At 41.6% G+C, this 26,750-nt stretch overlaps 1 protein-coding gene across 1 annotated transcript; it reads right to left on the bottom strand.

Annotated features, from left to right (window-relative positions):
• Positions 1-435: 435 nt before the first annotated feature.
• On the bottom strand, positions 436-26,750 carry LOC120486175 (integrin alpha-M). The gene is made up of 26 exons (XM_089131873.1): positions 26,486-26,750; positions 24,543-24,657; positions 24,367-24,461; positions 22,500-22,567; positions 22,210-22,324; positions 21,844-21,974; positions 21,602-21,744; positions 20,151-20,304; positions 18,488-18,623; positions 18,330-18,403; positions 14,004-14,133; positions 13,784-13,926; positions 11,758-11,904; positions 8,158-8,349; positions 7,858-7,988; positions 7,477-7,625; positions 7,230-7,396; positions 7,033-7,155; positions 6,831-6,901; positions 6,565-6,706; positions 6,033-6,131; positions 3,525-3,607; positions 3,319-3,396; positions 797-875; positions 600-704; positions 436-519 (listed from the first exon to the last, which is right to left on the bottom strand). The coding sequence occupies exons 1-26, from the start codon at positions 26,517-26,519 to the stop codon at positions 451-453; spliced, it is 2,973 nt and encodes a 990-aa protein (XP_088987999.1). The 5' UTR covers positions 26,520-26,750; the 3' UTR covers positions 436-450.

The following is a 26,750-nucleotide window of genomic DNA, read 5'->3' as shown; positions in this document are numbered from 1 at the left end:
GCATCATAGTACCGAGACAGTTCTCACTAGAGTCACACATGATCTGCTCTCATCGTCCGATCGAGGTTGTGTCTCTCTATTAGTGTTACTCGATCTTAGTGCTGCATTTGACATCATTGACCACAACATTATTCTAAATAGACTAGAAAATATTGTTTGCATTAGTGGAACTGCACTAGCATGGTTTAAATCAGTGTGTAGCAGTAAATGAAGAGATGTCTTATCCATCACGAGTTCAGTATGGTGTCCCACAAGGCTCAGTACTAGGACCGCTGCTGTTCCTCTGTACATGCATGGAAATAGCTTTCACTGTTATGCTGATGATACCCAGCTGTATATTTCTACAAAACCTAACGAAAGTTACCAAACCACAAAATTAATAAATAAAGGTGACTTGACTTGACATGAGAGTGAGTCAATGAATGATCCTGTTTTGGGTGAACGAGCACTTTAACAGCAGCTGTAAAAGGGTCTATGATCTCTTACCTGCGGCTGGATGAATCCACACGGCACTGACTTCTGTAGAGAAGAACAGAAGATGTTTATTCAGCAGAACACATGCTGGTTTGATGGTATGAGCTGATGAACGAGTGACGCACCTCCTGCATGCTGAAGTTCTGCGGGGTTAAAATCACATGTGCAGTTTGACAGGGCAGGGAGAGCTTGAGCGACACCGGCAGACCTTTAACACCCAGATTCTCCACCTGTGGACAAACACACAGACACACACCAATCTGATCCCATCAAGCCCAAAAACAACACGATGAAGCTGTAGATGTGTGTGTGACTCTCTGACCTTGTAGACGATGTTGAGAGCTTTTGGACCTCTGTCCTCCAGAGAGAAGTTCAGATACGTCACAGAGACTTCAGCCGCTCTGGCAAACACACAATAACTCAATAACTTCTCAGTCAATCATAAGTTTTATTTTAATATAATGTTAATGTCCCAGTGTATTAATTTTCCAATCAGAAAGACATTTAGATATTCAGAAATGCAGTGGTGGTAAGTAACGAAGTAAAAATACTTCGTTACTCTACTTAAGTATTTTTTTGGGGGATCTGTACTTTACTTGAGTATGTTTTATTTGCATCTACTTTCACTTTTACTCCACTACAATATTAAAGGCAAAATTTACTTTTTACTCCGATACATTTCCCCGTGCCCGCTCCGAGTATTTATTACACTTGGCTTTCCAAACCAATAAAAAACATTGAAAAAAAAAACAAAACAAAAAAACGCACGCGCTCGCGGTCTTTGCCAGCACGCTCGCTCACATAGCAGTTCAGTTCGTCAGTTCAGTGGAAGATGATGACCGCAGAAACAGTATAGCAGCTCTCGCTGTCAGCAGAAATGATCCCGAGATTCCCGACAGAGATCACCCATGGCCATATCCCAAGGATATGTTTGAATTCACTGAAGTTAAGGGAGATTCGTATCGGCTGAAATGTCTTCTTTGCCTGCCACGGCCGTGTTACAGTGCATTCTATCTGTACAACGCGACGTAGCCTACACATCATCACACGTGAATGAATAGGTGCGGGACACTGCAATTCACCAAAGTTCATTATTTGCATAAGCCTTGCCGGTTAAACATTTAATTCACGTGATAATGCGTTGTTCTAACGTGCGCTTTCCTGAGCGCATACCCCCGACGCTCACAGGCACCAGAAGCCTGTCAAACAGCGCCTGAATACTGGACTAAGTTATCTTTCGAGTTATGCTAATGCTGTTAAATACACACAATGTTTACATAAACAGAATTGGCTATGTCGAAAGCAAACATTTGAGAGAAAATCTGTTGTAATATGCGTCTATAAACTCGTCGCGTGCTGGTCTAAAAGCGACAGTGGTAAGTACTGCAGCTTGTAATTAAAGGGATAGTTCACCAAAAAAAAATTTGTCATTTTTTACTCACTCTAATGTTGTTCCAAACCTGTATTAATTTCTTTCTTGTGCTAAACACAAAAGAAGATATTTTTTTGAATGCGGGTAACCAAACAGTTGTTGGTCCCCAATAAACTCCAGGAGAGAGAAAAAAACTATACACTGGGGACCAGCAAATGTTCGGTTACCCACATTATTCAAAATAACTTTTATTTTCAACAGAAGAAAGAAACTTATTTGGGGTTAAAGCATCTTGAGAGAGTAAATTAAGACAATTTTCATTTTTGAGGGAACTATACCTTTAGTGTTAATAAAAAAAATAAAAAAATAAAAAAAAAAACAAGGAGAAAATCTCACTGACTGAGAACTGTAATAGTAGCTTTAATAAAAATCAATAATTTTTACAGTGAAGTCTATGTACTGTTTTAATTTCATATTTGTTCATTTAATTACTTCAATGCTACTGATAAATACACCTATTGTATCTGAAAAAATAAAGCACTGTTTATTTAATTTGAATATTAATTTGTTTAATGTTTATCTTATCTTATTTTTTTAATAACAAAGAAAATAATGACAAAGATTTTTATCTTCGCCACTGGCCTAAATGTATGCCTTTCTTTTTTTTTTTGTTTGTTACCTAAGTCTTGGTTTTTAACATAGGGACATTAGATTGGCTGTAATGAACGGCCACTTGCAAAATAGTAAAACCAACTTGAAAAAGAATCGTGATAAGAAATCGTGATCGTGATTTTACTAAAAAAAAATCGTGATATATTCTTGCCATATCGCCCACCCCTGAAATGAAGTAGGCCTATAGCATTATTTACAAACCACAAAGCAACATTTACAAAGCATTTATTTAAGAGTTCTCAGTCATTCATAAGATCACTTAGAAAGTGTAAACGTAGTAAATACAGGTAGTTATAAAGCATTTAGTAGTGGTCAGTTAACTATATTTGTGAGCTCATCTAAAGTGAGTATGCATGCCTTGTAAAGCATTTATAAAGGAGATTTAAAGGAGATCAATCTTCTAAACAGTAAAATGTAACAGTGAACATAGAAATATTTAACAGCCTTTAAATATTCTGTTATTTTTTCTTATGATTGCAAATCTAACAAATTCTTAATTGCGGTATGTAATCTCATCATTTGTTCAATTAAATAATTGCATATCACCCCCAAAATAATTGATCTGCATAATTATTTATATTTATAGTTCATTTGAATATTTACTTTTACTTTCGGTACTTAAGTACTTTTTAAATCGGATACTTTTGTACTTTTACTCAAGTGACGTTTGAATGGAGGACTTTCTACTTTTACTGGAGTAATATTTTATTTAGGTATATATACTTTTACTCGAGTACAACTTTTGAATACTTTTACCACCCCTGCAGAAATGGAAGACAAGTTGAATAAATGCCGCTCACAGACTGATCTCCAGATCAACGGCGTACTGAACCGGGACGCTCTTCCTCACCGCCGTATGGTTGTTTCCATTATTATCACTGAACAAACATACAGAATTTACTCATGAATGAACATGAAGTCATTCTTCATAACCTGGATCGCGAGCACACATCTCTGCTGAACATTACTGATCTAAAACAAACAAATCTGTCAAAGACTCATTCACCTGTTAGCAGTGATCATCATCTCCATCCTGTCGGACCAGTCGTAATCCCACTTCACCATACGAAAGGTTGCCAGAAACCGAGTCTAGAAAACAGTAGAAATCACAGATGTTGGTAGTATTTCCAAGAGAATGGTTGAAAACATTAACCTCGTAATCATCTGTCACATATTTATGACCTCTATAAGGTAAATAGAGAATGGTAATTTTCGGGGAGAACTGTCCCTTTAAGAGAAGCGAGCGGACCGGAAAGCGAGCGCGTTCCCGTTAATCTGAAACAGCTGTTATTCCTCTGAGAATCTCCGCAGGATCCGCGTTACTAGATTCACAGGTAATTTACTTATATATTCCTTTTAAATACAGATCTATTTAATTTTTACAGACTAAAAGACTTGGGAAAGATAAGGCATATTTTATAATGGCAAAATAATGGCATATTTTAAATGTGAACGAGACATTCGTCAACGAGACTAGTAACGTTAGCTAGTAGCCTACTGATTCTGTGACAGGAGCGGAAATTAACGTTCAAAATACCACCAAAATCAACATAAATTCAAAATAATAGGTGAAAAATGCCCCTAAATGAGTTCTCTTTACACATGTGTGTGAACATACACACACACACACACACACACACACACTGCAATATAACACAAAATAACAGCATGAGTGGAAATTGATATTGATTTTACACAAAAGTTAAATGAAAAGAAAGAAGTTAATATTAAGTGGCTCATATTTTAAATCAAATATTGTCAATATTGCTTCTTTTTGATCTATTTCAACAACCAATGTCGTCAAAACCGTCACAGAACCATTGCCATGCTGGCAATGTCTTCCAGAAATGTCTTCCATTTCTGGTAGTTGAACAAACTCTGGGTTGCAGGATTAGTTTTGAGTTGACAAAACCAAACCAATCCAACCAGGCTTTTTTGATACCATGAATGCTGATCATCCACTTTCTAGTCATTTTATAGCTTCATTTATTGATTCTAAAGCGTATTTATATTATCTTTATATACTTATTCATTTAAAATCTGTGTAATAATAATAGACCATTTCACAAGATGTAAACAACACTGGTCCAGAAACACTTCCTGTTTCAGTTTGTAACTGTTTTCTTTATTTCACATGTAAAGAAAACATCTTAAAGATGTTTGTTTAACTTTTTGATTCAGTTTTAAATGTTCTGTTGGTTGTATTTTATCCCAGCTTTTATGTAGAGTTAAAAAACTGAAACAGGAAGTGCTTCTGGACCAGTGTTGTTTACATCTTGTGAAATGGTCTATAGAATAACTGAATTTGTGTGAGAATGTTTAAGGGTATACTAATTACATAAATAATTTATAAATCATAAATGTATTAGGCCTATTCTCAATAAGCATTACTAAAAGCCAGATGATTTTGTCTTTAAAAATCCTTTGCTATGTAGTGACCTTTAATGTGTAGTGGAAACAGGTGGAGTGACTTTATCGAGTCAGACATGTGTCACTTTGCTCACAGCTGATTGGTCCAAGTTCGTTTTACCTCTTACCTGGAACATAACCTGCGCCGGACGGGGTTAGCCGTGGAGCGTGAGTTACTGCTAAAAGCTAAACCACATTCATGGTGCCTAAAACCCAGGGTTGGCGCAAACTAAACTGAAACACACCTGGCTATCCACCTAAACCGGCTTCGTGGTATAGGACCCGGGTCTCCTAACAACACAGCAGCGTTCGAACAAATCGCAGTTTTGAACCAATCAAAGATTAAGTAAAACTCATTAAGACATGACACTGTGACTTGACACTAGCTAATGGCGGATTTAGTTTTAGTTTGAAAAAATATAATCTAAGTTTTCATTCCCAAATTGAAAATGTTGTTTTTGCACACATTTTAACCATCGTATACCATATCGAGACATACAGCACAATAAATGTTGAATTCAAAAGCTTATGTACAGCATGCGTCTTCCTCTGCTTGTAAACAGGAAGTTTTGCGCTTCCGGCTCTATCAGCACGTCATCTTATACAGCAGGTGGCGGTAATACTCCTAAGAAGAACGTCCTCATCTCAGTTCTCACGCATGCGTCCTGAAATTCTCGTCTCAGGCCTACAAGGAAGTAATGGAATAGTCGAATAGAGTTGTTATTTTTGTTTGTTTTTCCGCACAAAAAGTATTCCCGTCGCTTGATAAACTTATAGTTGAGCCGCTGTAGTCACATGGAATATTTAAACATTTTCTTCATTGACTTTCTGGGCCGTCAAGTTTTGATCCCTCAGAAGTCTATGTAGCAGTGATCCATCTCTCAAATTTAATCAAAAATATCTTCATTTGTGTTGCGAAGACGAACGAAGGTCTTACGGAGTTGGTACAGCATGGGGAGAGTAATCAATGACTTAATCTTCATTTTTGGGTGAACTAAGCCTTTAATTCATCTCCTCAACGCTTCTGTGTGTGCATCTGTCGTTACATAAGGAAAGATACTAGTCTGTCAGTGTGTGTGTGTGTGTGTGTGTGTGTGTGTGTTACCGTGGTGCCGTTGCGGTACACTGGTAGATTGATACTGCAGGTGGTTCTGTTCATAGCACCGCCGTCACGATCACCACAACTGCTTCGAGTCCGGCTGGGCTGTTTGTTGAACACACACACACACACACACAGTTGATGGACAATCACCATCAGATTAGAGAACGTCACTTTTCAGACATTCCACGACCCAAAGAACATCTGGCAACACACAACACACCGATTCAACAAACTCGACAAAGTGTCTGTAGCTGTTGGTCGACGTCTGTGAATTGAACAACACAACATCAATGATTTAGACTAATATTTAGATAGGAAATCGCAATGGAAGACGAATTCAATATATTTAAATATGTTTAGTAAAAGGTAAAACTTTTACAATTGTGTGGTCTGTTTAGAGTTTATCAGTCAATTATATATATATCGCGGATATATACTGTGTTTCAGCTGATATTTCGATTTTAATACCAAAAGCATTTTCAGAAGGTTTTTTCAGATTTTGACAGTCCTTAGTTTGACGTGTGGACGGCGGTACCTTAACAGTTTCAAATTTGGAGAGCGAGAGGCCTTCTGGGTAGTGCAGCACTATGCTGGTGTTGAAGGAGTCGTCGCCTGTGTTGGCCAGCGATACGCCGACGGTGAAATGAGCTTGATTCACCACCAGTAACGTGTCGTTCCTGAAGAACAAGGATGCAGAATCTTCATCACTTTCTCATGTTTAAGAATGGAAATATTCAGAAGCATTTACAGACATATTTAACATTAGTATCATGTCTGATGGATCTATCAGTGGTTTCTCACGTAAAAGTGAAGTTCAGCTTCAGATCGGCCACACAGCTGTTGTTTGAATTACAGTTCCTTTGAAACGGCACCTAATAACATACAAAACAGAACCTTTCATAGAGCTTTTGAATGTTGCAGAAACTTCATACAGTAAAGCTGAAGGACCTGATATTTCTAGACAGAGAAATTGTGTATAAATTGTGATGTCAGATAAGCTCACCTCGACATACTCCTCTGTCCTGCTGTGGATGTCAAGGATAGCCGTGGAGTTTTCAGAAAGCGTCTCGGTTTGTGAGAAATTCATTCGTATCTTCAGCGGAGACACTGTGTCTCTAATGCAGGCCTAAAACAAACACAACATTTTCTGTTAACCCGAAGCTGCTGTGATTGGCTGAAGCTGTGAGAGACGAAACGCACTGGCATGAAGATGGGGAAACTGGAACAGGAGATCCCAGAATCCAGCAGGACAAACTGCTGCAGAGTCCTGGACGACGGATCGCTCTGATCCAAGAATCCTCGATGGAATCCTCTCATCACATCGACATTCAGGTTCAGAGAAATATTCAGGCTCGTCTCGAGAGATCCTGAGAGAGATGAGAGGGGTAAGACTTATGGAGGCCATGCTCTTCATGAGACTGGGACTCTGAGATGTATTTGACGTTACCACTGCTACCGGTCCGCTCGTTCACCGTGAAACACGAAGTGAGATTAAACGCATTAAACACTTTTTCACCCGGGCATTCAAAGTCGTTCAGATTGATTTCTTTGGGACTGAAACTGAGCTGCACAGATACAGACATCACAGGCCGAGCCCTGAGAAGAGAGAGAAAAGGGTAAATGGCTAATGGGACAGTGAGACTATCTGGGGCAAGAAAAACTTGACCAACTCAAATTGATAATTAGATTGCTCAAATCATTTCATTCTCCAAACTAAGGGTTCAATTGGAAACTGGCTCTGTTTGAGTACAGTCACTTTAGTAGTTCATAAATGAGACTGCAAGAAAATCTTTCCATTATTTTGTAAATGTGATGTGAAATGTCCTACTTGAGCAGCACGATCCCTCCTTTAGCTCCGATCACGACATCTGTCAGATTATCATCGCTCATGTCCATCTGACCAGACAGAGACACTCCAAACTGCTGCAGACCGGGCAGAACCGAGCGCGCTGGGATCCGCTACACACACACACACACAGAGAGATCTACTGGGCTACAGCGGTTCATCATTGTACACGTTTAGCCGGCCGTGTCTGTCTGTTTATCTGAGAACATTGGGCTCGTCTGGGATTCTGGGTTAATCTGGGCACAAACACAGAGTTTGGGATTGAGGGAACTGAACTCTCACCTGAGGAGTGTGTTCGGTGTTTATTCCACGTGTCCTGTCGCCCAGGTAGATGTAGACGACTCCCTCCCCTTCGTTCTCAAGCGGCACCCCGACTGCCACATCTGACAGGCCGTCTCCATTCAGGTCCTTTAGTGAAGCCAGAGATGCAGCAAATCTGCCAGTGTTTGTCTCATTCAGTGTCTTCTGAAAATACTAGAGAGAGAGAGACCATGATCTGTATTCGTCTACACATGACCAGCTCCAAAACAATGCATTTCCCTGATGAAAAATTAAGTTCATTCATTGCTAAAGTCGACAACATGTACAAACCCAATTCCATAAAAGTTGGGACACTGTACAAATTGTGAATAAAAACAGAATGCAATGATGTGGAAGTTTCAAATTTCAATATTATATTTAGAATACAACATAGATGACATATCAAATGTTTAAACTGAGAAAATGCATAATTTTAAAGGAAAAATAAGTTGATTTTAAATTTCATGGCATCAACACATCTCAAAAAAGTTGGGGCAAGGCCATTTTTATCACTGTGTGACATCCCCTCTTCTTTTAATAACAGTCTGCAAACGTCTGGGGACTGAGGAGACAAGTTGCTCAAGTTTAGGAATAGGAATGTTGTCCCATTCTTGTCTAATAGAGGCTTCTAGCTGCTCAACTGTCTTAGGTCTTCTTTGCTGCATCTTCCTCTTTATGATGCGCCAAATGTTTTCTATGGGTGAAAGATCTGGACTGCAGGCTGGCCATTTCAGTACCCGGATCCTTCTTCTACGCAGCCATGATGTTGTAATTGATGCAGTATGTGGTTTGGCATTGTCTTGTTGGAAAATACAAGGTCTTCCCTGAAAGAGATGATGTCTGGATGGGAGCATATGTTGTTCTAGAACTTGGATATACCTTTCAGCATTGATGGTGCCTTTTCAGATGTGTAAGCTGCCCATGCCACACGCACTCATGCAACCCCATACCATCAGAGATGCAGGCTTCTGAACTGAGCGCTGATAACAACTTGGGTTGTCCTTGTCCTCTTTAGTCCGGATGACATGGCGTCCCAGTTTTCCAAAAAGAACTTCAAATTTTGATTCGTCTGACCACAGAACAGTTTTCCACTTTGCTAGAGTCCACTTTAAATGAGCCTTGGCCCAGAGAAAACGCCTGCGCTTCTGGTTCCCGTTTAGATATGGCTTCTTTTTTGACCTATAGAGCTTTAGCCGGCAACGGTGAATGGCACGGTGGATTGTGTTCAGTGACAATGTTTTCTGGAAGTATTCTTGAGCCCATGTTGTGATTTCCATTACAGTAGCATTCCCGTGTGTGATGCAGTGCCGTCTAAGGGCCCGAAGATCACGGGCATTCAGTATGGTTTTCCGGCCTTGACCCTTACGCACAGAGATTGTTCCAGATTCTCTGAATCTTTGGATGATATTATGCACTGTTGATGATGATAACTTCAAACTCTTTGCAATTTTTCTCTGAGAAACTCCTTTCTGATATTGCTCCACTATTTTTTGCCTCAGCATTGGGGGAATTGGTGATCCTCTGCCCATCTTGACTTCTGAGAGACACTGCCACTCTGAGAGGCTCTTTTTTATACCCAATCATGTTGCCAATTGACCTAATAAGTTGCAAATTGGTCCTCCAGTTGTGCGTTCATGACCTCAAGGCTAGATTATGGAAATGCTCTACTGGGTGGTTGCCCTGCATGCTTAAAGGGGGAGGGGGAAGGGGGGGGATACAATGGTGTTTTGATCTATTCAGAGTTGTTTACAGTGTTTAAGAGATGGATTATCACGCTAAACATGGCCAAAGTTTAAAAGAAATATCAAAATCGACGGCAGGCGGGAGATCCTTTTCCTATTTAGCCCCAAAACTCTGGAACAATCTTCCTAACATGGTCTGGGAAGCAGACACACTCTGTCAGTTCAAATCTAGACTAAAAACACATCTCTTTGGCCTAGCATACACATAACACATATTAGTCTCTCTGTTTATCCCGATTTTTACAGCAGTCCGCCGTATCCAGATCTGATGAAGGACCTGTGTCTAGACGCGACGACAACTCAGTCCTGAAGTGTTAACTAGTCTCTCCCCTGTGAAGGCCTCCCTCCCTTTACCTCTGTACAGATAAAACGTTGTCATGATAATTACGGTTCTCGTGGCTACGCAGACAGGACATTTTTCTGTATTATACATTTTTAAGACCAGACAAGTGGTTTGTTGAGGGTTGATTTGTAAAGGACTACACGCCTGAGTATTCAAACGCACATACCTATGGACTGAACACATCATGCGCATGTACGCACCGTCTGTGTTTTCATGGGTTTGCATTTTTGAGGTTTCCGAACAGATAACAGATTAGCGCTTACACCTTCTAACCTATTTCAGGGAGTGCATTCTCGAGACGCTTGGTTTTTTTTTTGGGCCACTATCCACAACTCAAACCCTACTCAAACACACCTGAACCAGCTACTCAATGTCTTCAGGATTACTAAGCTACAGGCAGGAGAGTTTTTTTTATCAGGGTTGGAGCTAAACTCTGCTGGACAGTTTCCCTCCAGGACTGAAGTTGTAGATCGCTGCACTGGAGTAACGCAAGCCCTGGTCATCGGGCAATTCGGGCATTTGCCCGATGGGCCGATGTGCTTTGTGGGCCGGTGGGCCGATACATCTCAAACTTTATTTTTTAATTTTTTTTACTGCCCATCCAACTCGTGTCAGCGGCTCATTGCGTTTAGTTTAGCGGCCGCGGCGCTGGGATCTTTGTGCCGTTGAAACGCATCGGACAAAAAAGTCACCGTGGGTCCTTTCTCACAGACCGGCCCATGAAACGGAGATCAGCGGCCCATTGGTTATTTTCTTGATTGACACTGGGCTGGTAAATAAAAGCTGAATGCCGTTTCCATCAAAATAAAAGATAATGTGTTTAGGATATCTCTTTCAAGTTACAGAAATTAGTTCTAAGCTAATTATGAAAGTTGCTTTTTATTTTTCAGTGCATGTGTTTTACAATATATGGCTATAACTGTCATGTGAATAATATTATTTATAACTATGATTAATTATGTAGTATGTAGCCTAATGTAGACAGACACTATATCCCAACTAAAAGAGTTTTGAGTTTTTTTTTTCTTTGTTCAATTCACACACTGAAAATGGGTTAGAGCTCCTAATTTTGAGCTCTCAAAGTGCACCAGATTGATGAATTTAACATTAAAAAGCACAACATTTTCTTACGGGGGAGCATGCCCCCGAACCCCCCTAGAGGGATAGAGGTACACTGACCAATACTATATAAACATCTTGTGAGAAAGACTGGTTTTGCCAATGCATTTGGAGAATTGTATTTTTAAACTTAGTAGTTATTTCATCTCACTCATTAGATGACGTTGGTGGTTTTAATAGGAGTTGTTGGTATACATATTCAAGGGCGTACACAGTTGTGTTCATGTTCATATGTAGTGGGCCAGTCTGGGCCAAAAAGCCCGGGCCGATTTTTTTGTCCCAGTCCAGCCCTGGTGATGACTAGCAACTTTCCAGTCACAGACCCTGAACATTAACCTCATGCATTACTAAAGGAGAATCTTGTGAATCTGTCCATACCTCCTCTGATAAAGCGTAGACGTACAGCCTCCCTTCTGCCCTGGGCTGAGACTGGTGAAATAACGGAGCTCCGACCAGAAGGAAATCTGAGTCTCCATCCGAGTCCACATCCAACAGACTCAGAGACGCGCCAAAATACGAGCCAATCTGATGCCAAAAATGAATCAAAATGAATTGCATTCTAGCATATGATCTTTATTGCCTGATGTTCACAGAAGAAATATGAAAACAACATGTTCCACTAACACCTCACAAGCAGTCACTCAATACTTCCTGCCTTCATGTTGAACACTAGAAACTGAAGCGGTCTATGCAGAAATGATTTGACTCATTTCCCTGATTTATACGCCGATGTAGAGCCCATAATGTACAGTAATTGAAATGCTTGTTATTACTGATAATTAAAAATGGCAAATGTTAAAAAATCTTGAGGTTATCTGAATTTATAATATTCAGAATAACTTATTCAGTTAGCCCTTTTTTTTTAATTAAAATATCCTAGATGTATTACTTTAATTATGTTAACTTTACTATAGTTGCTAAGTGGTTGCTAGGGCATTGCTAAGTGGTTGCTAACTAGCTGCTAGAGTTTTGCTAGGTGATTGCTTGGATGTTCTGGGTAACTTGTAGACTGTTTATAAGTGGTTTCTAGGGAGTTCCCAGAGCTCTGTAAGGATGTTTATATGTGGTTGTTTTGCAGTTGCTAGGGGGTGGTTACTAGGGTGTTGCTAGGAAGGTACTAAGTGGTTGGTAGATGGCCGGTGAGGTTTTTGAGACGGTTTTAATGGATTTGTAAGAGTGTTTCAAAGTGTGGTTGCTTCTTCCGTAGGATTGGTAAAGCCCCGCTCTTGCTGATGGAGAGTGTTAATATCGTGTCAGAGATGCACCGAATATTCGGTCACCGGAAATTTTCGAAAGACTTCCGAAAGACTTTTATCACCGAAACAATACGGCCGAAATTGTGTGATGTTGTGATGATGTAAACAGAAACCGCGACCTGCACGTGCTTGTCTGAAGCAACATGTCTGCGGTGCGGACGTATTTCAGTGTATCTGAACCCGCGAGGAGACGGAAGCCTTGTTTATCCACCTATATCTGCTCTAAACAATGCGCACCGTCATGACGACGACTCCGGATGCGAGCGGGTCAAGTATAAACGCCTCGGCTGTTTGGAGCTGTGCGAGCGCTGTCTGTGGAGACTTGCGCTGTGGAGGCAGGCGAAAGTATAAACAAAGCAGCGCGAGTCTCCACAGACAGCGCGCACACCATATTTTCGAGGCGTTTATACTTGATGCGCTCGCCGTTGTACTATTCCTTGAAACAGGGGGGCGACTCAAGTAAAACCATTAGGAATTGGTGAGAAGAAGAAAGATAAACACATGACAATGTTTATTTTTTAGTATTCCACCACTAAGACAAAAAAATATGTATATGAGGACATGTATGTATAGAACTAAATTAATGCTCTCTTAAATATTTTCTAAATTCACTAAATATGTTTCATTAAATTTCATGTACGTTTGTATTAAACATGGACCTTTGACTTTTTATGCTATTGTATGCTACATTTTTAAAATGTAAGCAACTAATTTAGACGTGCAAACTGGGTGCTGGTATGATGAGAAGTTCATGCTCGACTTTGTTTTTATGAGAGAACATTTCATGTTAAAACCTTTCTGCAGGCCAGTAGATTATTATTTAATGTACACATCAGTTGGGTCAAAGACATTTTAGTTTGAATTTTATTTTATACTGTGCATTGTGCTAAATAAGTATTTGCATAATTTGTAATTGATTTATTCTCTGAAAATTTTATATTAATTTATGCAATTGCAATGCCTTGATTTTAGTAAAGTTTGTACACAGTCATAGCCATAAATGCAATGATACTAATAATTGGCATAATTTCTTCCGGTGTTTCGGTTTTTGGTTTTCGGCTTTGGTTTCCTCTTTTTCGGTTTTCGGTTTCGGCCAAGAATTTTCATTTCGGTGCATCCCCAGTGTCAGAGGGTTCTTCTTCACTAACCTGTTCTCCGGTGATGTTCCTCGTCACTGTCCATGTGCTTTCATTCTTGGTGAAGAGGGTCACCAGACCCTTGTGTTCGGCCCGCGGAGCCCCGGAGAACAGAAGAGAGACGCCACCTCTCATTCCCAGAACAGCAGAGTAACCTGAACATCATCAGCATCATTAAAACATGCACAGACACTTCACATCAGACAAGGACGGACCAACAGCTTCAACATACCCATGTACGAGTCTTTACTGACAGATGGATCCTTAATCTCAGTCTCTTTAAATCCAGATCCTGATCCAGTCACTTCATACAGAGATCCACGCCATTCATTAGATCCAACCGAACCCACAATCGCAGAGTCCTGAAACAAACGCAACAGTCTCGGCTTCAGTCTCGGCTTCAGTCTCGGCTTCAGTCTCCGCTTCAGTCTCAAAAATTCTCAGCTTCAGTCTCCGCTTCAGTCTCCGCTTCAGTCTCAAAAATTCTCAGCTTCAGTCTCGGCTTCAGTCTCGGCTTCAGTCTCGGCTTCAGTCTCGGCTTCAGTCTCCGCTTCAGTCTCCGCTTCAGTCTCCGCTTCAGTCTCAAAAATTCTCAGCTTCAGTCTCGGCTTCAGTCTCGGCTTCAGTCTCGGCTTCAGTCTCGGCTTCAGTCTCGGCTTCAGTCTCCGCTTCAGTCTCCGCTTCAGTCTCGGCTTCTGTCTCCGCTTCAGTCTCCGCTTCAGTCTCCGCTTCAGTCTCCGCTTCAGTGTCCGCTTCAGTCTCCGCTTCAGTTTCGGCTTCAGTCTCCCCTTCAGTCTCGGCTTCAGTGTCCGCTTCAGTCTCGGCTTCAGTCTCCGCTTCAGTCTCCGCTTCAGTCTCCGCTTCAGTCTCCGCTTCAGTCTCCGCTTCAGTCTCCGCTTCAGTCTCCGCTTCAGTCTCCCCTTCAGTCTCCGCTTCAGTTTCGGCTTCAATCTCCGCTTCAGTCTCCGCTTCAGTCTCGGCTTCAGTCTCCGCTTCAGTCTCCGCTTCAGTCTCCGCTTCAGTCTCCGCTTCAGTCTCCGCTTCAGTTTCGGCTTCAGTCTCCGCTTCAGTCTCCGCTTCAGTCTCGGCTTCAGTCTCCGCTTCAGTCTCCGCTTCAGTCTCGGCTTCAGTCTCCGCTTCAGTCTCCGCTTCAGTCTCGGCTTCAGTCTCCGCTTCAGTCTCCGCTTCAGTCTCCGCTTCAGTCTCCGCTTCAGTTTCCGCTTCAGTCTCCGCTTCAGTCTCCGCTTCAGTCTTCAGTCTCCGCTTCAGTCTCCGCTTCAGTCTCCGCTTCAGTCTTCAGTCTCCGCTTCAGTCTCCGCTTCAGTCTCCGCTTCAGTCTCCGCTTCAGTTTCCGCTTCAGTCTCCGCTTCAGTCTCCGCTTCAGTCTCCGCTTCAGTCTTCAGTCTCCGCTTCAGTCTCCGCTTCAGTCTTCAGTCTCCGCTTCAGTCTCCGCTTCAGTCTTCAGTCTCGGCTTCATTCTCCGCTTCAGTCTCCGCTTCAGTCTTCAGTCTCCGCTTCAGTCTCCGCTTCAGTCTTCAGTCTCCGCTTCAGTCTTCGCTTCAGTCTTCAGTCTCCGCTTCAGTCTCCGCTTCAGTCTCCGCTTCAGTCTCCACTTCAGTCTCGGCTTCATTCTCCGCTTCAGTCTCCGCTTCAGTCTTCAGTCTCCGCTTCAGTCTCGGCTTCAGTCTCCCCTTCAGTCTCCGCTTCAGTCTCCGCTTCAGTCTCGGCTTCAGTCTCCGCTTCAGTCTCCCCTTCAGTCTCCGCTTCAGTCTTCAGTCTCCGCTTCAGTCTCGGCTTCAGTCTCCGCTTCAGTCTCGGCTTCAGTCTCCCCTTCAGTCTCGGCTTCAGTCTCCCCTTCAGTCTCCGCTTCAGTCTCGGCTTCAGTCTCCGCTTCAGTCTCCGCTTCAGTCTCCGCTTCAGTCTCCGCTTCAGTCTCCGCTTCAGTCTCCGCTTCAGTCTCCGCTTCAGTCTCGGCTTCAGTCTCCCCTTCAGTCTCCCCTTCAGTCTCCCCTTCAGTCTCCGCTTCAGTCTCCGCTTCAGTCTCCGCTTCAGTCTCCGCTTCAGTCTCGGCTTCAGTCTCCGCTTCAGTCTCCGCTTCAGTCTCCGCTTCAGTCTCCACTTCAGTCTCGGCTTCATTCTCCGCTTCAGTCTCCGCTTCAGTCTTCAGTCTCCGCTTCAGTCTCGGCTTCAGTCTCCCCTTCAGTCTCCGCTTCAGTCTCCGCTTCAGTCTCGGCTTCAGTCTCCGCTTCAGTCTCCGCTTCAGTCTCCCCTTCAGTCTCCGCTTCAGTCTTCAGTCTCCGCTTCAGTCTCGGCTTCAGTCTCCCCTTCAGTCTCCGCTTCAGTCTCCGCTTCAGTCTCGGCTTCAGTCTCCCCTTCAGTCTCTGCTTCAGTCTCGGCTTCAGTCTCCGCTTCAGTCTCCGCTTCAGTCTCCGCTTCAGTCTCGGCTTCAGTCTCCGCTTCAGTCTCCGCTTCAGTCTCCGCTTCAGTCTCCGCTTCAGTCTTCAGTCTCCGCTTCAATCTTCAGTCTCCGCTTCAGTCTTCAGTCTCCGCTTCAGTCTCCGCTTCAGTCTTCAGTCTCCGCTTCAGTCTCCGCTTCAGTCTCCCCTTCAGTCTCCGCTTCAGTCTCCGCTTCAGTCTCAGTTTCCTTACCAGAAAAAGTTTTTATACCTACAAAGGCTGGGCGATATGGAGCAAAAAATATAGCTCGCTATATTTTGCTATATCAAACCCTGGTGCGTTTGCGTGCATCTTATGTCATCGCAAATGTACACGGCACATGATAGAAAGCAGAACATGGGTAAATATTGTTTTTTTTATAATTTGCTGCTATTTTGCGCAGTTGAGTGAACAATAGAGGTTTACTGTGCGTGTGTCACATAAAAGGTGGACTTCTGCTGCTTGCAAACGGACTCTTCTGAGGAGACCATGGATTTCCTAATGTGTTGCTCTGATTCCAGTCTCGGCTTCAGTCTTGTCCCCGTGCCCAAGAACGCCTCCCCAGCTGGTATGAACGACTGGCTACTAAGCTGTATGACCTGGGCCTGAACCTATCAATGTGTGCCTGGATCCAGGACTTCCTGACTGCCAGGCCTCAGGTTGTCAGATCGAGAGAGCACACATCACACCCTGTCGTCCTCAACACTGGTGTCCCTCAGGGCTCTGTGCTGAGTCCTTTGTTGTGCTCCCTGTATACCCACGACTGTGCCGCCAGGCACAATTCCAACACCATCCTCAAATTTGCGGGGACATGGTGGTGGTGGGCCCGATCACTGACAACGACAAGCAGGCCTACCTACAGGAGGTGTCAGAACTTACAATGTGGTGCAAGGACAACAGCCTACTGCTAAATGGGGAGAAGACCAAGGAGATGGTGGTGGATTTCTGCCAACAACGTCGCAGGACCTACACCCCTCTTCTTATAGACGGGACACCAGTGGAGATGATAAGCAGTTTTAAATACCTTGGAGAGCACACTTCCGAGGATTTATCATGGACTGTACACACAGATACCGTGGTGAGAAAGGCAAGACAGCGGGTCTCCCAACGGATCCTGATTTCCTTCTACTATGCTGCTGTACAGAGTATACTGACTGGAGCCATATCTGTCTGGGGACCGGCGAGCCCTGCAGAAGGTGGTGAGGACCGCTGAGCGGACCATAGGCACCACACTCTGCATGGCTTATACATCACACGCTGTACAAACAGGGTCAGAATGATTACCAAGTATCCCCATCACCCAGTTTGTAACCCTCATCTCAGGCAGACACCTGTGCTGCTATAAAACACGCACAGAGAGGATGAGGAACAGTTTTTTCCCTGCAGCAGTCAGATCCCTGAATTCTGCACTGGGTGGTGGTGATGGTGCAGTGGATAAGACACATGCCTTTGGTGTGAGAGACCCGGGTTCGAATCCACTGTGAGACACCAATGTGTCCCTGAGCAAGACACTTAACCCCTAGTTGCTCCAGAGGCGTGCGACCTCTGATATAATATATAGCAATTGTAAGTCGCTTTGGATAAAAGGGTCAGCTAAATGAATAAATGTAAATGTAATACACTTTTAACATTTTTATCCAAGTCATTGAACTTTGACATGTGTACTGTACATCTGGCTGTTGATCTAGGTTTAAAGGGTTAGTTCACCCAAAAATGAAAATTCTGTCAGTATTTACTCACCCTCGTGTTGTTCCAAACCTCTATGTGTTTATTTGTTCTGCTGAACACAAAGGAAGATATTTGGAAGAATGTTTTAATCAAACAGATCTCAATCTCAGATCTCAATAGTAGTCAATGGGGATTGAGATCTGTTTGATTAAAACATTCTTCCAAATATCTTCCTTTGTGTTCAGCAGAACAAATAAACACATAGAGGTTTGGAACAACATGAGGGTGAGTAAACGATGATAGAATTTTCATTTTTGGGTGAACTATCCCTTTAAATAATGTAATTATATTCCATTAGTTCTTTAATTCATTGTCTACATTAATAATATAATACAATTCATTATGTATATCACACATTTCTTTATATATACTTTATATATGACATATTTCTGACCTTGTGGTAGAGGACACTGAATCCACTCTGCGATAACTCTTTCTGTCTGTCTTTGATGTGTACGTCCTTTGACCCTGAAACCACAGAAGGAAAACTCTTAAATCATCGGTGGATTCTTCTTTAGCTGAATTTCCATTTTCTTTACACTTGCATTTTACCTTCAATGCTGTAGATCTTTATTTGCAGATTGTCAAGAAGTCCTTCGAGACCTTTGTAGTCTTGCATGTAGTAGGTGTTGTTGTCCCTTGGTTCTGAAGCCAGGCGCCTAAGTTTGACTAAGCTAACACGTCCCACCTGGCAAACACACATGTCATCAAGTCGGTCTGTGCAAAAATACCATTAACTATGCAAATTGAAACCGGCCATTAGGGCTTTTCACACTTACAGGTTATCATTAGGATTCATCAGGATAATTCACCATTCTCTCACTACTATAAACACAATCCCATAACTAAACACCAACTTGTACAAACCTCAAACTTCATATTCTCTTTTGTTAGAGTTAAACGTTTGCCTCAGATGACACAGTAAACCTAACATAGGTTTAAACACAGGCTACTTTCCTGAGCAGGGAACACTAGTGAGATCTTTTCACAACACTATGACCAAAAGAAAAACTCTCATTGGGAATCAGGAATGATTTTCCGGCTCAATGTCTACTAGTGATCATAAAGTAGATGAAAAGCACTAGAAAAGAAACGTTCAACTACACACATATTTAAATATGAGGTCGCTATGCAACACAATAGAGGACAGTTAATATAAATAAATCCAGCACCCTTTGTGTCACGTGGCTGCCAGGAAGCAAAGGAGAATTCCAGGAAATAATCTTTAATCCAACAATAATAGCAAATGCATGAAACACCCTTACAAATGATGAGACAGGAAAAAGAACTGAACAAAACAGGGAGTACTTGTGTCACGCTATAAAACACAAGATCAAGCAGCAAATGTTATTTAGTAAACGGAGAATATGAGCGAGGCAGGCTGGTGGTGCATGTGTTCAGGTCTTGGCAGCGAGGAGACTGCGATGGGCTGAGGTCCGATGATCAATGAAGAAGACAATCCCTGAGCGATCAGAGCAGTGAGAGTCCATGTGGGAGTGAGCTATTGTTGAAAAACAAAACGATTGACCATTACTCTTTCTCCATGGATATGGGTAGGCCCTATCTGCTGAAGCGCTGGTAAAAGTGTCACAGTGATGATTCAAACTAACTGTAGATTGACTTACAGTGACCCTGCACAGCGACTTACACCCTAACCCTAACATGACGTTGATTCACCGCAAACTAACGAGGTGACAAGCTTGAGTTAAAGGTAATATAAGATATAAGGCTATTTTGTGTTAAAAAACAGTCTCTTAACTCAGTTTATTGTCCATTGACTACTTTAGTATGCCATTCATGGGTTTATCTCCCCCAAAGTGTGAACATTGAGCCTCCCAGACACCACCAATATATTGAGAGTCCACTCAGATCTGTCCATCTGCTTCAGCTCAACCAGTAGTGAGGGTTTGGGGCGTGGCTACTGTGGCAGACTGACCGGAGTGTGTTCAGCCCGACACATTACTTGTAAGCGAGACGTTCGCTCTCGACAGCGTTAGCCTGCCCTACTCAACTGCTTACTCATGACACATAGCAAAACAGCGAAAAGTATTCCTAATATGTTGGACCTTTTGTTGGAAGTAGCCTACTTTAACCTGTAGAGACATGCTTTCACGGGGAAGCCACGACAAAGATTGAAAATATGCTTTATTTTCATGTTTCCCCTCGGTGCACTAGCGGCACAGAAACTACATACTTCAGCTTTGAGCAAACTCACCCCAATGATGAAGCGAAGGATATTTTGCTCATTGCATCTTTTGAGGACATTTTCCTCCTCCTCATCATCAGTAGGATCTCCATCTGTGATGATCACCAGGGCTTTCTGAGCGCGGAGATCGGCTCCAGACGACACGTTATTCAGGAGATTCTTTCTGGTGATGTAATGAATCATAAATAATTACATATATACATTTGATCAGCCTCAACATGCCTCTTTACTTTTGACACCAATGTGAATTAACTTCTAATTTATAGAACGACAAAAGTTCAACTCAACTGTGTTTAACAGAAAGAGCCATCTTTGATTTTCATTTATGTGCATTTCAGAAGGGTAAACTACGGAAGCCCTGAACCGCAACCTAAAAAAAAAAAAAATCTGTAAAAAAAAAAAAAATCTGTAAAAAAAAAAAAAAAAATCTGTAAAAAAAAAAAAAAATCTAGCGTTTCGAGATTAAAGTCGAAATGTTTCGAGATTAAAGTCGAAATGTTTCGAGATTAAAGTCGGAATGTTTCGAGATTAAAGTCGAAATGTTTCGAGATTAAAGTCGGAATGTTTCGAGATTAAAGTCGAAATGTTTAGAGATTAAAGTCGAAACATTGTGCATTCATAACAGTGCGTGTCCACTGGCTCAGAGCGCGCGCGTGTGAAGTCGAACTGCCATGGATAAAGTAACTAATACTTAAACTAAGTAATTAACCAGTAACTGTTCGGTCTCCCTCTTCAACGTAAATACGCTCTGGATACATTTTAAGTGCATCATTCTGTATCCAATCATTTGGCCGGATCCTGTGATTTCCTAAGATTTAATAACCACTTATGGTTGAGGAGAGATTCTCTGATATGATTGTAAAGCACTTTGAGTGTAGGCATATATGAAAGCGCTATATAAATGCCCTATTCATTCATTCATTCATTCATTCATTCATAAAGCTGGATTTCTCCATCCAGTCTGAAAAGTGTTTTCCGTGTTGGTTTTCCTATAGACCATTTCACAAGATGTAAACAACACTGGTCCAGAAGCACTTCCTGTTTCAGTTTGTAACAGTTTTCTTTATTTCACATGTAAAGAAAACATCTTAAAGATGTTTGTTTAACTTTTTGATTCAGTTTTAAATGTTCTGTTGGTTGTATTTTATCCCAGCTTTTATGTAGTGTTAAAAAACTGAAACAGGAAGTGCTTCTGGACCAGTGTTGTTTACATCTTGTGAAATGGTCTATAGGCTGAAGTCTATTCCGGCGCATTATATTTTATAACGATAAAGTAAGATAAGTAATTCAGATTTTTTTTTTTTTTTTACAGATTTTTTTTTTTTTTTTTACAGATTTTTTTTTTTTTTTACAGATTTTTTTTTTTTTTTTTACAGATTTTTTTTTTTACTGACTTTTTTTTTTTTTTTTAGGTTGCGGTTCAGGGCTTCCGTAGTAAACATATGAAGGGTTTCACTCACAAGACATAGTTGATTGCTCCATGTGTGTTTGTGAGAGTTTTTAAGTGTTCCTCTCTCATGAGTTTGCTTTCAGCGGAGCCGTCCCGATAGTCGTTGAAGTCGAACACAGTTCTGAATGTAGATGAAAACTGGACGGCAGCAAACTGACACACACAACAAGCACACATGCCGTTAACATCATTAGCAAACTATAGACGATTACATGTCATTATTTCCACATTAATAGTGGTGGATTGATTTACCTTTATGGCTGAGTTTGAAAGCTTGTTCATAACATCTTTAATGAAGTGCTTGTTCAATTTAAATTCGTCTGGTTTCATACTGCTGGATCCGTCAAAGAGAAACACCAGATTGACTTCTCTTATTGTGCATTCTGCAGAAACACCACAAGATATGGAAACACATCTGTTACGCTAACTTCTTTTAGCTATCACACCATAAATTATTAACAAGATATTTACATAATGTCTTTAATTGAATTGTCCATAATCATCATCACACCAACTGGAATGTTAGTTAGAACCGAACACATGTTTTACAGTATTAAAGACTGAAATAGTTAAACTGCATTCAGTGCTAAGTGTCGTTATCCGCTGGACTCGTCAGACCTTGGTAAGCGGCGGTGAAGTTTGAGACGGCCTGTAATCTGCTGTTGAACTGGTAGCAGACGCCATTCAGATACGAGTTTCCGTCACACTCATGAGGAAGATACGGACTGCAGCTCTGAGGAAGAGACACAATATCAGGAGGATCAAACAAGTGATAAAGTGCAGTGATAAAATGAGGAAGCAGAACATTCCTGTAGTGTTTCCCGTTCTTCAATGAACACAAGTACAGAAGCGACTGTGATCAGAAGTCAAACACTGAAGTGATGAGTGAAGTAAGCTGCTGAACTCACAGTCAAGCGTCCGGCAGCACCAGACGACACAGCAGAAGACATGCCGAAGAACCGAACGCTCTCTGAGTCTGTCAATCATTAGAGGGGGGACATTCCTCTTAAATATCTATTTTCTCAAATGTACATAAATACAAATATACTATAAAATAGTGAATAAAAACTCGTAAGACAAAATATTGAGTAAAATCTCCAATCCTCATTTAAACTTTTTTTTTCCTTAAAGGGTTAGTTCACCCAAAAATGAAAATTCTGTCAGTATTTCCTCACCCTCATGTTGTTCCAACCTCGTAAGACCTTCGTTCATCTTTGCAACACAAATTAAGATATTTAAGATATTAAGATCGCTCCTGCATACAGTCCATAGGCTTCTTGAGGGAATGACTCGAAAAGTCATTAAAGACATCGTTAAAATAGTCCAAGTGACTACAGAGGCTCAATCTTAACTTTATCAAACGACGAGAACACTTTTGTGTGCAAAAAACAACAAAAATAACGACTTTATTTCAACTATTCACTTCCTTCTCCATGAGCCTGTAGTCAGTTAGCGTAGTGTGATTGCGTAAAGCTACGTCACACGAAGGCTCACTATTGGCCGACGCTGGTCATGTGTGTGTGATGCGTGTGACGTACAATAACAGAAGCTTACGCTGTTAAACTAGTAACCTGACTCGCGCAGAGGGAGAAATAAACCAATAGTTGAAATAAAGACGTTATTTTAGTTGTTTTTTGCGCACAAAAAGTGTTCTCGTCGTTTGATAAAGTTAAGATTGAGCCGCTGTAGTCACTTGGACTATTTTAACGATGTCTTTAATGACTTTTCGAGTCATTCCCTCAAGAAGCCTATGGACTAGTATGCAGGAGCGATCTTAATATCTTAAATATCTTAATTTGTAATATTGTAAATTTGATGAACGAAGGTCTTACGGGGTTGAACAACATGAGGGTGAGTAAATACTGACAGAATTTTTATTTTTGGGTGAACCCAAACTCATTTTCGTAATCCACTGTGCACTGCATAAATCTGTCCATATAATTCTTTAGTATTATTCATCTTGTTGCACATCTCCTCTGGCCTTTTCCCCCAGTCTTCGGGTCAGGGATCGTACACCCCGCTCTTGCCATCAGGATCTGAATGCTCCTGGGCTGCAGTGCCGGTGCTGATCCGCGGGTTATTAAAGAGAGGTCCACAGTCCAATGTTTGAGAGAACCCTTTTGACCTTAAAAACTGAAGTCCATGCTCTTAATCTGCTTTGTAGAATGGGGAAACAAGTCCCAAAACAATTGCACATCATACTTAAAACATCCATTTTCCTGAGCACAGCTTCCGCTGTATCAGCCCAGCACGGCTCCGCATACAGGAATCTTTGTGCTGCCTGAAGTCGGAAAGTCTTTATTCTGTTTTTAATGTCCATCAGGCATTGTCCTCCCTCTTGAATAGGCAGAAAAAGTACAGCAGATTTTGTCCAATGCTGCCCATCCCAGAAGAAGTCAATTAACCTTCTTTGTAGTTCTTCAACCACACGTTCTGTGTGATCCAACTTTTGAACTTTCAACTTTTTCACTGTCGTCATGACAGCGCACCTTCTCGATCCGTGAACCTCTGGAGTCGACTTTTTTCGACTTTCTTTAACTGTTCCTGTGGTGTTGAGCAACACATGTTTAGGGAATAGGGCATTATTAATATGCCATGTACGGTGGTGTGTTCTAGATATGGGTAAACCACTATCAGTGAGTCTGCCCGTGGGTTTGGGCACCGCCGCGCCAAGCAGTGTCCCACATTGTCCCCCTTGGGCTTATTAGCAGGTGGTCACTCTAGTGTGAGGTGATCATGACAGAGTGTGTGTGTGTGTGTGTGTGTGTGTGATACCTGGCCTGTGCAGAGGTGTGCAGGACTGCAGATCTACTGTGCAACTGTACATTTCACCTGTTGAGTTTCCTTTTAATGGCACTCCGACGATGATCCTGCAAAAACACACTCACAATCAATCAGAAAACTCCTTAGCAACCAGTGTGTGTGTGTGTGTGTGTGTGTGTGTCACTCACTGTTTCCTGTTTTCAAACTCAGACTGATAAACGCTGTAACCAAAGAACTCTTCTGCCGAGCCGTTGAATCTCAGTGGATGTTCAGTGTCCATATTGAAGGCCTCTGCAAGAGACGCTGGAGGAGAGAGAGAGAGCGAGAGAGAGAGAGAGAGAGAGAGACAGAGAGAGAGACAGAGAGAGAGAGAGAGAGAGAGAGAGGCTGTTGAGACATCAGGACACTTTCTCTTAAAGATTCGCTTATAAAGTTGAAAGCTGAAGATTGTTTTCCTGTCAGTCTGTCATTCCTTAAGATGCTAAATATACAAGGAAATGACTAAGAAGGGCAAGTGAATTTTTAATGTTAGAAACGTATTTTCTGTTTCTCAGCTTTGTCCAGTTTGAGATGATGTCATTTATGGTCTTATTGGTTGAATAGCGAGAACAGTGTAACTATATATTCTGTCGGCTGCGTATTGATGATACGATATTTTAGCTTCCCAGCACTGGTCTTTCTTTTCTTTGTTTTATTCATTCATTACACATAAAAGAACGGCGAGAAAAGGCACTTTGTCCTCCCTCTCTGCTGATATCTTGAACAGATAAGAGCTGGTCTGAGGTCCTAAGGCTTGCGTTCTGTGCACGTACAGTATAACCGTAATGAGGCAGACAGACAGAGAAAGCCAGGGCCTCCTTCAGTGCAGGCTCACCATCAGCTGTGTTTGTGCTTTGTTTCAGGATTATTTCATACAGTTTAATACATGTATTATACCTTTGCTTATGCACGCCGTTGGATTGTGTCGTTATCATGTATGGTGAGAACGACCAGCGCTGTGTTTCCCTCGCATGCACTAACGGATGTCTGATGATCTCAGTGCGTCCATGCAGTAGATGCACACTCTTGATGAGCGCTCTGCCACGGTCATCTGGGTACTCGATCATAAAACTAGTGCTGGAGCGGTCTTCATATGGAGGAAACCAGCGGTGGCATCTGCCATGTGCCCCAGCAGGAGCCTCTGAAATGTTATCAAGTATTCTAACATAGGTTTGTTACAGTATATAAAACAGTTTATGGTCTGTCATCTCCGCCACTCAGTGAACATCAGGAACCCCTGAGAGCGAGTAACACGAGGACAAAACCGCATTCAGTCGGCATGATTATTCAGTTTCAGCAGCACAAGATCAGATCTCTGTTCCTCAGGATATTAGAGAACTTACAACTTACACTTTCTTTAAAAACTGGTCCATAATGCACCAGTCACGTCAGCATTAATACATATCATTTGTCTCTACCTGATCGTGCCTCCATCTCTCCATCTCCAAACAAATTAATAAATAAATCACATTGGTTTTCTAGTCCACGGAGCACTAATCTGTTACACATTCTACATTGATTAAAAAGTAAAAATCAAATGCGTTTTTAATGGTAGTTTTATTTTATATGGAAATCAATTATTTATAATTTAGATGAGAATAAAGTTAGGGTTAATTAAAATGAAGGAAACAAATATATTGATCTGAAATTTAGAAAATTAATTTTAAATTAATTCAGGAACAATTTCCAAATAAATATATATAAATATTATATTGTCAGTGCACTACAAATAAACTGGTTCTCCTTTTATTAATAAAACTTATTTAACAAATACAAGGCTTAAGGCTTACATTTATATAAATGCATTCTGCATTTTTGTTTTGCTTTTCACTGCATTGTACCGAAATCCTAGCGAACCATGATTTCGTGGTGTTGACTTCTGTGTAACGTCACCGCCCCTACCATAGTAATATACAGAGCTCTGTACAGTCAGAGCCCGACTGTGCACGCCTAACCCATCTAAATAAACACATATTGCTTTACGTAAAGTTATAATGACTCCAGACTGAAAAAAAAAAACTCTAAAACAAAACTGGAGCATTATTAACTGTACAGAGACAGATGATCTATATCTTATATATGAATCTCTCACCCCACATGAAGAGAATCCAGCTGAGCGTCTCCATCCTGGTGTTTCTGGTCTGTGGGAGATGCCTGCAGTGTTGCCAGAGACAAATAAGCAACCAGGCCCGTGAAAACAAGCCCAAAACAAGTAAAACAGTAAAAAAAGCTTTTTCTACGGAGCTCCCTATAGGGTCCGGGATATAAACTGTGAGCACGGTTTTACAATCTGCTTGTAATAAGTGGACTTGGCAACACTGGATGCCTGTTTTATTCCATCATGGTCACTCCTTTTG

Source organism: Pimephales promelas, chromosome 6, assembly GCF_988280905.1.
Source record: "Pimephales promelas chromosome 6, fPimPro1.hap1.1, whole genome shotgun sequence".
Lineage (NCBI taxonomy): Eukaryota > Metazoa > Chordata > Actinopteri > Cypriniformes > Leuciscidae > Pimephales > Pimephales promelas.
This window is presented reverse-complemented; position numbering and strand designations above follow the sequence as displayed.

What these genes read in the sequence shown, in the direction of transcription:
- LOC120486175 (XM_089131873.1), bottom strand. Translation starts at nt 26,519, where the DNA reads ATGGAGACGCTCAGCTGGATTCTCTTCATGTGGG. An exon ending in TCCTTCGCTTCATCATTGGG is followed by an intron (nt 18,624 to 20,150) that starts GTGAGTTTGCTC and finishes TGTGTTTGCCAG; the next exon opens with GTGGGACGTGTTAGCTTAGT. An exon ending in ACACCGAACACACTCCTCAG is followed by an intron (nt 7,989 to 8,157) that starts GTGAGAGTTCAG and finishes GTGTGTGTGTAG; the next exon opens with CGGATCCCAGCGCGCTCGGT.